Source organism: Schistocerca piceifrons, chromosome 9, assembly GCF_021461385.2.
Source record: "Schistocerca piceifrons isolate TAMUIC-IGC-003096 chromosome 9, iqSchPice1.1, whole genome shotgun sequence".
Taxonomy (NCBI): Eukaryota; Metazoa; Arthropoda; class Insecta; order Orthoptera; family Acrididae; genus Schistocerca; species Schistocerca piceifrons.
The window spans coordinates 115261012-115274886 of NC_060146.1; the positions used below are offsets into that span (position 1 = coordinate 115261012).

Here is a 13875-nt window from a genome sequence, read left to right on the forward strand (position 1 = left end):
AGCGCCGCCGCACTGGATCGCTGCCAGCAGCCCGCAGTAACTCCGTCGGCCGGCGCATTCCGCTACGCGTCCCGCCTCTAATTACGAGCCGAGCTGCCTAGCCGCCTAGCTGCTGCTGTGTGGCCTTGGAGCGCTGCGATTCAAGCCGCACACTCCGCGCGTCGACGGCGCGCTGTACCGAGCCAGTCCCACAAGTTCCTCCTTCCTCATTGCCTTTTCCTCCTACCTCACTACGTTCCACGTCGTCGTACTACGTCTCTGACGTCACTTCAGCAGTTACATCTTAAAAGGAATGCGCCAGTCTTATTTATCTGCTTTGGACTGACACTACCAGATACTAACAAGGGAACCTCCCCATCGCACCCCCCCTCAGATTTAGTTATAAGTTGGCACAGTGGATAGGCCCTGAAAAACTGAACACAGATCAATCGAGAAAACAGGAAGAAGTTGTGTGGAACTGTGAAAAAATAAGCAAAATATACAAACTGAGTAGTTCATGGAAACATATGCAACATGAAGGACACTGGGGACGCAGGAGCGCTGTGGTCTCGTGGTAACGTGAGTAGCTGCGGAACGAAAGGTCCTTGGTTCAAATCTTCCATCGAGTGAAAAGTTTAATTTTTTATTTTCAGTTTGTGACAAACTCTTATGTTTTCATCACTTTTTTGGGAGTGATTATCACATCCACAAGAAAACCTAAATCGGGGAAGGTAGAAGAATCTTTTTACCCATTCGCCAAGTGTACAAGTTAGGTGGGTCGACAACATATTTCTGTCATGTGACGCACATGCCGTCACCAGTGTCGTATAGCATATATCAGACGTGTTTTCTTGTGGAGGAATGACCTATGACCTTGCGATCAAATGTTTTCTGTTCCCATTGGAAAGGCACGTCCTTTCGTCTACTAATCGCACGGTTTTGCGACGCGGTCGCAAAACACACACACTTAACTTATTACAGTGAACAGAGACGTCAATGAACGAACGGACAGATAATAACTATGCAAAAATAAAGAAAGTAAAATTTTCACTCGAGGGAAGACTTGAACCAAGGACCTCTCGTTCCGCAGCTGCTCACGCTACCACGGGACCACGGCGATCCTGAACTCATAGTGTCATGCTGTTGCGTATGTGACCTATGGAGTACTCAGTTTGTATATTTTGCTTATTTTTTCATAGTTCCACACAACTTCTTCCTGTTTTCTCAATTGATCTGTGTTCAGTTTATCAAGGCCTATCCACTGTGCCAACTTATAACTAAATCTGAGGGGGGTGCGATGGGGAGGTTCCCTTGTAAGCATGGAAGCGGCAGCTAGATTGTGGAGAAAATACATGACCACAATTATTAAACTACAGTATATGAAATAGAATCGTCGTAACTTCTGAACGGTTTGCCTTGGGACGTTCGTTCTAGGCGCTACAGTCTGGAACCGCGCGGCCGCTACGGTCGTAGGTTCGAATCCTGCCTCGGGCATGGATGTGTGTGATGTCCTTAGGTTAGTTAGGTTTAAGTAGTTCTAAGTTCTAGCGGACTGATGACGTTAGATGTTAAGTCCCATAGTGCTCAGAGCCATTTTTTTGGGACGTTCAAACTGCACAGTTGACTATTATGTGGTTTAGCGACGAAGCCTATTTTCATTTAGATGGGTTCGTCAATAAGAAAAATTGCGGGACTGAGAATCCGCATTTCAGGGTCGAGAAGCCTCTAAATCCTCAACGAGTGACCGTGTGGTGTGCAGCGTCCAGTCACGGAATAATCGGTCCGATATTCCTCGATGGAACGGTGACTACCGAACGCTACGCGAAGGTTTCGGAAGATGATTTCATCGTCATTATCCAAAGCGGCCCTCATTTCGACAAGATGTGCTTTGTGCAAGGCGGAGCTCGACCTCGTCGCAGCAGGAGAGTGTTTGATCAGGAGGAGCACTTTGGCCGCCATATTCTCCCGACCTGAACACATGCGACTCCTTTTTGTGGGGCTATATTAAAGACAAGGTGTACAGCAATAACCACAAAACTATTGGTGAGCTAAAAGCAGCCATCGATGTCCCGCCACTTCAGCGAGTCATGCAGGATTTCGCTATTCGTCTGCGCCGCATAAAAAAAAGAGAAAAAAATAAGAGGGAGAGTTCAAATGTGTGTGAAATCTTATGGGACTTAACTGCTAAGGTCATCGGTCCCTAAGCTTACACGCTACTTAACGTAAATTATCCTAAGGACAAACACACACAGCCATGCCCGAGGGAGGACTCGAACCTTCGCCGGGACCAGCCGCACAGTCCATGACTGCAGCGCCCTAGACCGATCGGCTAATCCCGCGCTGCGCCGCATCACCGCCAATGATGGCAGGCTTATCGAACATGTCATAACCTACATCCGAGTATCTGTAGTGATGTTTACATGTTGAATACAGTCTGTGCACGCCGTAGTTTGTAACTAATTTACGTAAAAAAAGAAGTAAACTGTTTTATACTCTATAGATATGGCACAACGAAACAAAACTGTACCATTCTAGATTTGACTGAAAGTGTCTTAAAGCAGGGGTGCCCAAACCGCGGTCCGCGGGCCGTATTCGGCCCACAGCAAGTATCAATGCGGCTCAAGAAGTGAGCATGTGTCACAGGATCGATTAAAAAAATCCATAAAATTCCGTTTATGTAAAGTTAAGATTCAAATGGTTCAAACGGCTCTAAGCACTATGGGACTTAACATCTGAGGTCATCAGTCCCCTAGACTTAGAACGACTTAAAAGCTAACTAACCTGAGGACATCACACACATCCATGGCCAAGGCAGGATTCGAACCTGCGACCGTAGCAAAAGATAAACTGAATTTTTTCAATCAGAAACGACACTATTCTCTCAGTTTCTTTTGCTCCTTATTTACTGTCACTAGTGTTAGTTAAGTCTAAGTACGTTATATGAGGCCCAGAAATACTCGTCTTCTTCCAGTGTGGCCCAGGCGGGCTAAAAGTCTGGCCACCCTCGCTTATAGTAAAAAGCAAAACGCGCCTGAAACGAGAAAGAGGCTTCTTTTTTTTAAAAAAACTAACACAAATTTACAAACAATCCTGTTGGCACAACATCCGCAACTGAACATTATAGCAGAGGTTGAAAATACCGCTTCAGTTGTATGTTACTTCATTTTCACTCGACCGATTTCGGACTTTTATAAGCCCATCCTCAGGTGTCGTAGCTGTACTGTGGTCCCCGAGCGCCGCGTGTACCAGGCAACCTCTGCTAACACAATGTTTTTATTCCTTCTTCCTTTAATCTTTTAAGGGGGGTAGGACGTCAAACGGGCCGACTTGGAGCAGGAGAGGCACCACAGGACATTTTATTTTCTGCTGTCTATACTTTTACAAATAAATTCATAAAACTTTGTCAGCATGACCAGGATGGATTCAGGATTCACACTCATAGCAGTGGAAGTGCAAAAACATAATAAAATATTTTTTAGATATGAAATTTCATCATTTTTTCACTTACTGTTGGCTCCATTTGTTGCTATAGGTACATTTTTCTTCACAAGTAGCGAGAGATTCTTTGATGAATTTTGCACAGCATACAAAACATACTTACAGGTGTATGAAACTCTAGAATTTTCCAAATCTATTAAAACTATGTTAAAAAGTCAGATAATTAACTACAAAATTTGATTTTTTTAAACATAAAGTTTAAAACGTAACTGCTCATTCATTTTTTCATGAATTAAATAGATTCTAGAGTTTCAGACACCTGTAAGTATGGTTTGTATGCTGTGCAAAATTCGTCGAACAGTCTCTCTTACTTATGAAGAAAAGTGTAGCTATAGCAACAAATGCGGTTAATAGTAAGTGAAAAAATGATGAAATTTCACATGTAGAAAAAATTATTTTGTTATGTTTTTGAACTTCGGCTGCTACGAGAGTGAATCCTGAATCCTTCCTGGTCATGCTGACAAAGTTTTATGAATTTACTTGTAAAAGTATAGACAGTGGAAATTAAAATGTCCTGTGGTGCCTCTCCTGCTCCAAGACGGCCGGTTTGACGTCCTGCCCCCCTTAACGTCATTCAAGACGAAGCAACTACAGTAAGAATTAAACCTCGCGTAATAGCCACGGCGTAGCATACTGCGCAGCTCAGCATGGCAAACGCCCCTGTGAAGTTGGACCAAGAAGGCGCGGACGAAACTACTACGTTGGCGCCACGGGAAGTCCTCTGTGAAAGAAGCGAGGAGCACGTAAGACGAAAATGGCAAGTGCGGATGCGTAGGGGGTAGTCAAGTCCTAGCGGTAAATATCTTCCGTCCCACGGAGTCGTAACTGGGTGGGCCCGTGTGACACCTACGCAAAGGAAGGCCTCGGCGCTTGTTCGTGACGTCACGTCAGCTAGGCACGGCGAACGCCAGGTCTGTTCAGGCATACTCATAATGGTGGTGTCTCCGACACAGCAAAATGTGAAACTATTGGCGGTAGTTGACCAACACACATTGTTCTGAGAGATTTCTGCAGTCAATTAATTGTGCAATTCATTACACTTCTTAACAAATAGTGTACTCCTGAACTTAAATTTCAACCTATTTTAAGGATTGACATACAAAAACAACTTCATGGTCCAGCAGCAACAGAATTCGTGCTTCTTTAACTTATTTGTAAATCTGAGGAAGTTACGTTTGTACTGGGTTGGGTTTACAAGAAACTGTGAACATATTGGTGCTCTTCTTTAGGTATCTTGGTTGACTATGGGGTGAGGAGCACTGAATGTTAATGAAATATCTTGCGATTGTACACGTTGGGGGAGGGGGTGGGGGACAGAAGAAGAGGCAAAAGAGAGATACTTGTTTTATCAAATAAAACTTTTTATGTTATAATGTTTCTCGTTTCAGTTGCAAGAGGGGAATATTTATCTTTTCTAATGTGCATGTTTAAAAAAGTTTAAGCTCAGCAGTATTTTTGAGGTATGAAGCCGTTTTGTTTCCTGTTTAGAATTCCTTTCGTTGAAAACGACTGTAATCGAATGACTGGCAACAGCTGGACATTTAGACATGTAAATTAGTTCACATTTCCAGTGACGATGTCAAACGAAAATAAAGAAATAAATAAAAGAAACGAGTTCATTGTAAGGGGGTCGGGGTAAGTTTCGATAACAAAATGGATCAAGTAAATATAGTTAATTGAATGTAAAATTTCCGAAGCTTGCAATGGGGCAAAGCATCTTGTCATATTGATCTACGTTTGTTGCGACAGGATTCAGTAACACAGAACTATGATCTTCATTTGTAGCTTTACGATAGTAAGAAAATCTTTCATCTAAATAAATGTGCAGAATCCAAAACAATACCAAACAGTTTGTCCAAAAATAAGAGATTTATAGTGATAAGCACGCCCACGCGTTTCTGCCAGCAACAGACCTGGCGTTCGCCGTGCCTAGCTGGCGTGACGTCACCAACAAGCACCGAGGCCTGCCTTTGAGTCGGTGTTGGCCCGTGTCGCCGGCTGAGGCAGTGGAGTGGGCGCCAGCGGACGTGCCTGCTACTTCACTTCTACCGCACGGGCCGGACTCACCTGTGTCCCGGCTCGGCGTACCACCACCACGAGCAGCCGTTGTTGTTCCCGCTGGCCGGGCGGGCGCGCGCTTTCACGGCGGCGACGTCTGCGTCGTCGCTGCCCGCGTGGTGGTGGTGGTTGTTGTTGTTGCTCTCGTCGCAGTTCGCGTCATTGTCCAGCTCCACCAACGGAGGCAGCATGGCGGCCGCACACGCGCACTAACGTACACGATTCACCGAGAGACGACGCCACGCTCAGTGGAATCCCTAAGCCGGCCAACGGACATTCCTTCTAGCCTCTTCCTCCCACGAACGCCAACAGCATACTAATGTTCCTAAAATCAAATGCCAACTTACTACAACAGCAACTTCAGGAAGCTCCAGGGTGAGGGGACAGAGGAGCAGGGGAAGAGACTATGATGATGATGATGATGATGATGATGATTGGTTTGTGGGGCACTCAACTGCGCGGGTATAAGCGCCTGTACAAATTCCCAACCGTTGCTCAGTCCAATCTCGCCACCTGAATGATGATGAAACGATGAGGACAACACAAACACCCAGTCATCTCGAGGCAGGTTAAAATCCCTGACCCCGCTAGGAATCGAACCAGAGACCCCGTGCTCGGGAGGCGAGAACGCGACCGCGAGACCACGCGCTACGGACGGAGAGACGGAACAGTACGTACTCTTAAAACGTCCAGCCGAGCGGTTGATTTCATTTTCATGCGTAACGCAACCACCACCGACCCAGCTATATTCTTCAGGAGAAGAGCTGTATTGTAACGTGTATTCGCTGCTTGAGCTCCAACCAGACTACTTTTTTATCGTGCGATGTCCCTAAAGGTTCCCGTGAACGAGCAAAACGGCTTGTCAAATTCACCCTTATCTAGCTGCGGATTTGTCAGGTAACCACACTTTCAAGCAGACGTGTTGGTATTTTGACAGTAGTGACAGTGGCCACAAATGCAGACAAAGCTATTCTGGCACTGCAGAAGAAGAAGAAGAAGAAGAAGCTGGTCCTGGGAATGGCTTGAGAGATTTACCCAGGAAAACCTGCTAAAGTAAATCTTACTATCAGGACACTAAAATTCATCAACTTTCTTCGAATCGACATGAAACTTTTAATATTTTGTGAAGAACGCCGTGAAGTCAAATTCGCTCTTACCTAACCACGGTTGTGTCAAACGAGAATGTGCGCTTACCGAAAAGTCTGTCTATTTAACCTTACTTTTGAAGCAGGCGCTTTTCTTGTGTGCTATATTCTGACTGCAGTAGGAATGGTTGCAACATTGACTCCAGAGCTCTGTTTGGAGAAGAAGAAAAGAAGATGCTGGTCCAGGAAAATGTTTAAAATGAAAGAGAATTACACACATGAAAATCACTTAAAGGAATTGGTACACTCATACCCTGATAATTACATCAATTTTCCGCAAAGGTACAGCGAAATTTTTAATAACTTGTTCAGAACGTCGTGAAGTCAAATTCGCTCTTATCTAACTAGTTACTTCGCCATCATACTGTAAAAGACCGGCCGGCCGTTTTGTGGCCGAGCGGTTCTAGGCGCTTCAGTCCGGAACCGCGCTGCTGCTACGGTCTCTGGATCGAATCCTGCCTCGGGCACGGATGTGTGTGATGTCCTTAGGTTAGTTAGGTTTAAGTAGTTCTAAGTTCTAGGGAACTGATGACCTCAGATGTTAAGTCCCATACTTCTTAGAGCCTTTTTTAAGACCACATAAGTATGCGAAAACTTACTTATCCTCTTCTGCTTGCTTCTCTAATGACAGCTCAGTAAAATACCACAATGTGGAAATATACAACCCATATTTTCCGTGGAACAACCGAACGTCTTTATTTTATTTTATTGCACTTTCGCTTATATGATGTGTGTACAATACTGATTTTCTTCCCGACCTCTTCCTGTGTAATATATGGCTGGGGACAATTCGATACTGCTACAACATTAGTAATTGCTGGTGCTATTTTGTTTTCATCCTTGACCGCAATTGCCACAGCTGTGGAAACTCACGATACAGTGAGATAAATTTTATTAGAGCTATTTATCACTGAACAAATGCAGCGAAACATCATCAGCACAAACAACATCCGCGATCTTGCCAAATTTGTCTTATTCCTGGTCAACACATGATACACGCACCATATTTGACAAAAACGTGGAACAGTTGTCTACGCGGTCAAATATTTCGCAAACAAAGTAAAATTTGAAGAATTGTTGCATCTTGTACGGGGACCTTAAAGCAGACGTGATAGCAATTGCAGGGTAGCCCATCGCTTTTCAGCCATAGGCGTATGGATATTTTGTTGTGTTGTGGCACAGTTTGTTTATCACATTGGGGATTGCTGGGTTACTGCTGTGTCCACAGCATACATAGTAGAGCACCGGGCGGCCTATGACTCAGGCGCAACACGCTAAGTGCAAAAGACAAACGACTACATATGCATCCGCCTAACGTTACGCAAATAATTCATAAATGGATCTGCCAAATGCGAATCTAGGCAGACACATGGCTCTACTCGCGATAGAAGACAGCCGCGTGAGAATAGTCGGTTTGAAGACAGACGGGACTTCAACAGCCAACAAAATCCAAAACGGACATTGTGCAATTGACGATATTGTGCAATTATTAATCTTAAGTGGTGCATTGCAAGAGAACATTGTGCCACACACTATAGTGGTTAAGAAACTGGACTCTGTTCGCGACACTGAATTACGATCATCCTTCAAAACAGACAAGCTCTATCAATAGTAATTAAAAACAAAAAGCTCTAGTGTAAAATGGTTCTGAAGGCTAACCACAGGTACGTCAGTGTTTCGTGAAGCATTGTGCTTAACATCCCATCAACGTCTATTTAACAAAATAATAATAATAATAATAATAATAATAATACGTTATCAGACGAAATGTGACAGGATGAGGCCTTCTTGTTAGAGAGGACGCAGCACAGGGTGACTTGGCCATTGTGAATGGTCTTGCCTGAAGCCGGAATGTTTTATAGCGGTAGTACGCACCATATGGTCTCTCCGCCATTGTGAGCGGTCTTGCCGTGCAGCCTGAATATTTTATGGCAGATAGCACGCACCACGTGAATTCTTCGCCACTGTGAGTAGTCTCCCTACACTGGAAGTTTTCACCAGACATACCGCCGCACGTGGCCATAATATGTGGACATTTACCATTTTTGTGCAGTGGCTTGTTATGAGCCGGCTACCTCTACATTGTACACTGTATATATATACAGGGTGGTCCACTTATAGTGACCGGGCCACATATCTCACGGAATAAGCATCAAACGAAAAAACTACAAAGAACGAAACTAGTCTTGCTTGAAAGGAGAAACCAGATGGCGCTATGGTTGGCCCGCTAGATGGCTCTGCCATAGGTTAAACGGATATCAACTGCGTTTCTTTTTTTTTAATAGGAACCCACATTTTTACGACATATTCGTGTAGTGCGTAAAGAAATATGAATGTTTTAGTTCGACCACTTTTTTCGCTTCGTGATAGATGGCGCTGTAATAGTCACAAACGTATAAGTACGTGGCATCACGAAACATTCCGCCAGTGCGGACGGTACTTGCCTCGTGATACATTACCCGTGTTAAAATGGACCGTTTACCAATTGCGGAAAAGGTCGATATCGTGTTGATGTACGGCTATTGTGATCAAAATGCCCAACAGGCGTGTGCTATGTATGCTGCTCGGTATCCTGGACGACATCATCCAAATGTCCATACCGTTGGCCGAACAGTTGCGTTATTTAAGGCACATGTGAAACGTCAACCACGACTTGCAACAAATGATGATGCCCAAGTAGGTGTTTTAGCTGCTGTCGCGGCTAATCCGCACATCAGTAGCAGAAAAATTATGCGAAAATCGGGAATCTCAAAAACGTCGGTATTGAGAATGCTACATCATCGATTGCACCCGTACCATATCTCTATGCACCAGGAATTGGATGGCGACGACTACGAACGTCGTTTACAGTTCTGCCACTGAGCACAAGAGAAATTACGGGACGGTGACATTTTTTGCACGCGTTCTATTTAGCGACGAAGCGTCATTCACCAACAGCGGTAACATAAACCGGCATAATATGCACTACTGGGCAACGGAAAATCCACGATGGCTGCGACAAGTGGAACATCAGCGACCTTGGCGGGTTAATGTATGGTGGAAGGATAGTTGGCCCCCATTTTATCGATGGCAATCTAAATGGTGCAATATATGCTGATTTCCTACGTAATGTTCTACCGATGTTACTACAAGATGCTTCATTGCAGGACAGAATGGCGATGTACTTCCAACATGATGGATGTCCGGCACATAGCTCGCGTGCCGTTGAAGCGGTATTGAATAGCATATTTCATGACCGGTGGATTGGTCGTCGAAGCACCATACCATGGCCCGCACGTTCACTGGATCTGACGTCCCCGGATTTCTTTCTGTGGGGAAAGTTGAAGGATATTTGCTATCGTGATCCACCGACAACGCCTGACAACATGCGTCAGCGCATTGTCAATCCATGTGCGAACATTACGGAAGGCGAACTATTCGCTGTTGAGAGGAATGTCGTTACACGTATTGCCAAATACATTGAGGTTGACGGACATCATTTTGAGCATTTATTGCATTAATGTGGTATTTACAGGTAATGACGCTGTAACAGCAGGCGTTCTCAGAAATGGTAAGTTCACAAAGGCGCATGTATCACATTGGAACAACCGAAATAAAATGTTCAAACGTACCTACGTTCTGTATTTTAATTTAAAAAACCTACCTGTTACCAACTGTTCATCTAAAATTATGAGCCATAAGTTTGTGACTATTACAGCGCCATCTATAACAAGGCGAAAAAAGTGGTCCAACTAAAACATTCATATTTCTTTACGTACTACACGAATATGTAATAAAAATGGGGGTTCCTATTTAAAAAACGCAGTTGATATAAGTTTGACCTATGGCAGCGCCATCTAACGGCCCAACCATAGCGCCACCTGGTATTCCCCTTCAAGCTAGACAAGTTTCGTCTTTGTAGTTTTTCGTTTGACGCTTGTTTCGTACGATATTTGGCCCGGACACTATCAATGGACCACCCTGTATATATTACCGAAAAAGAGACGGAAATTTCAGAACCAAAATGCGTCATGGTGCAAACATTTCCTAGTTGCTCTGAAGATCTGTAGACTTGTGGGAATGTAGGCCAGGAACTGTGTGAGAGAAAAAAAGAGGTCAGCCAAACCCACGGTGAGTCGTGTTTAGCAGGTTGGAAAAAAACCCTGGCAGGCGGCCACGGTAAACTCTCGCCAAGGAAAGCGACGCGGATTTCCGCAATGCCTGACAAGTCGGCGCACCCTCTTTCAATCTCTCTCTCTCTCTCTCTCTCTCTCTCTCTCTCTCTCTCTCTCTCACTTCAGTAGCAGAGCGTTTCGTGGCGCGCGATAGTCGGAAACGCAGAAGTGAGGCACGGCTTCCTTCCTTCCTCACAGCTACGTATTCCTTCCGAAAGCACCTGTTGCGCAAACACTGAGAGGTACGAGAGACAACAGCGAGAAAGACGACAAAACCGCCAACAGAGGCTGCGACAAGTGCCTGAACAGGCATCTTGTACTGGAGGCGTGATTATGCCTGCTTTTTCAGTTACAAACACGTCTCACTCTAAACGGTACAGCGGCCAAGGGGATCATTAATGGTGACCCGACTGCGATTTCAAGAACCGAGAGACACACAAGATGTCATTCTTCTCCTTTTATTGATGATGAAAATAGCGAGCGTTCATCACAAAAGGTGAGTGATTTGAGTAAGTGCAACGGATGAATGTCGCCGATGCCGGAGTCTGAGTGAGTAGGCAGTAGCGAGTTTCTCCTCTCACGGCGCTTAGCAGACAGAAAAGGCCTGGCAAAGGCAGCGGCAGCTGATAAAGACCCATGCCTGGGAGCGACAACATCATGGCGAATGTTCCGGCTCAGCGAGAAAAACACATATCATGTGCTTTAACGGCGCATTGGAAATAGACAAGGCACGCAATACATCAAATATCAGGGTATATAATTCCTCTCCCCGCCCCCTCACTCTCTCTCTCTCTCTCTCTCTCTCTCTCTCTCTCTCTCTCTCTCTGCAAATAATACTTAAGTGCCTGGCAGTGAGTTCATTGAACCACCTTCACAATAAGTCTCTATTATTCCATCTCTAATAACGCGCGGAAAAAACGAATAACTATATCTTTCCGTGCCCTCTGATTTCCCTTACTTTATTGTGACGATCGTTTCCCCCTACGTAAGTCAGTGTCATCAAAATATTTTCGCCATCGGAAGAGAAACTCGTTGACTGAAATTTCGTGAGAAGATTCCGTCGCAACGAAAAAATTTTGTTTTAATGATGTCCTCCCCAAATCCTGTATCATTTCAGTGACACTCTCTCCCTTATTCCGCGATAATACAAAACGCGCCGCTCTTCCTTGAACTTTCTCGATGTACTCCGTTAATCCTATCCGGTAAAGACCCCACACCATGCAACAGTACTCCAAAAGAGGCAGTCTCTTGAGTAGATCTATTACACTTTTTAAGTGTTCTTCCAATAAAACGTAGTCTTCGGTCTGCCTTCCCCGCAACATTTTCATTACGACATCGACTGAATTGTTTCCTGCATCCTACGACACGCTTTATATACGAGAGTTGGAACTATAATAGTGGCAACTATTTATTTACAGCTCGTGCAAAATAGATGTGTGTTTCAAAGTTTTACTGTCCTTCAAACTATTCACCAGCATAGTGTATAACCCGTTGCCAACGATGTGACATATAAGGGAACCTCCCCATCGCACCCCCTTCAGATTTAGTTATAAGTTGGCACAGTGGATAGGCCTTGAAAAACTGTACACAGATCAATCGAGAAAACAGGAAGAAGTTGTGTGGAACTATGAAAAAAATTAGTAAAATATACAAACTGAGTAGTCCATGCGCAAGATAGGCAACATCAAGGTGTGAGCTCAGGATCGCCGTGGTCCCGTGGTTAGCGTGAGCAGCTGCGGAACGAGATGTCCTTGGTTCAAGTCTTCCCTCGAGTGTAAAGTTTAATTTCTTATTTTCAGACAATTATCAAAGTTCAGGCACTCACACATAATCAACTTCGCTCTCCAAAATTCCAGGACATGTTCAGATTTGTTTGGACATATGCAGGATTTGACGGTCTGCACACGGAAAAATTTGTAAACGTTAAAAACATATGTTTTGACAGAGCATAGGGAAAACTGTGCGACTGTGAAACTGTTGCATTCATTTGTTGCAGTTTATTTCACAAACTCTTGTGTTTTCATCACTTTTTTGGGAGTGATTATCGCATCCACAAGAAAACCTAAATCGGGTAAGGTAGAAGAATCTTTTTACCCATTCGCCAAGTGTACAAGTTAGGTGGGTCGACAACATATTCCTGTCATGTGACGCACATGCCGTCACCAGTGTCGTATAGAATATATCAGACGTGTTTTCCTGTGGAGGAATCGGTTGTCCTATGACCTTGCAATCAAATGTTTTCCGTTCCCATTGGAGAGGCACGTCCTTTCGTTTACTAATCGCACGGTTTTGTGATGCGGTCGCAAAACACAGATACTAAACTTATTATAGTGAACAGAGACGTCAATGAACGAACGGACAGATCATAACTTTGCGAAAATAAAGAAAGTAAACTTTTCACTCGAGGGAAGACTTGAACCAAGGACCTCTCATTCCGCAGCTGCTCACGCTAACAACGGGACCACGGCGATCCTGAGCTCACTATTCTTGATGTTGCATATCTTGCGCATGGACTACTCACTTTGTATATTTTGCTTATTTTTTTCATAGTTCCCACAACTTCTTCCTGTTTTCTCGATTGATCTGTGTTCAGTTTTTCAAGGCCTATCCACTGTGACAACTTATAACTAAATCTGAGGGGGGTGCGGTGGGGAGGTTCCCTTGTTAGCAGTGCCAGTTGTGTTGACAGTTCGAGCCGTGCGGTCTATTGCCCGACGGATTTGTAGCAGTTCTGAAGCGAATGTCGTGAAGTGTTCCCTTCAGTTTAGGAATCGAGTTGAACTCACGAGGGCTTAAGTCAGGGGAGTGCAGTAGGTGGTATAGCAGTTAGCAGCCCCATCAGTCAAAGAAATCAGCAACAGCTTGCACTGTACGTGCTCGACCATTGTCCTGCAAAATGATGGTCAGGATCTGCAGAAAGTGTCGTCACGTCTGTCTCTAAGCTGGTCATAGGTTGTGTTCCAAAAATGAACGGCATATAGAGACAGATGTGATAACAGAAGTGATGACCATTACGCCAAGTGGCTTCGATGTGTATTGTA

General features: G+C 44.5%; 1 protein-coding gene across 1 annotated transcript in view; it reads right to left on the reverse strand.

Annotated features, from left to right (window-relative positions):
- Positions 1-13875, reverse strand: part of LOC124717395 (protein sprint) — a 305335-nt gene that overhangs the window by 249082 nt on the left and 42378 nt on the right. Inside the window, exon 2 of the mRNA XM_047244247.1 lies at positions 5545-5860. Coding sequence (XP_047100203.1) covers positions 5545-5726 — 182 coding nt within the window. The 5' untranslated portion in view covers positions 5727-5860. The remainder of the gene's footprint in view (positions 1-5544; positions 5861-13875) is intronic.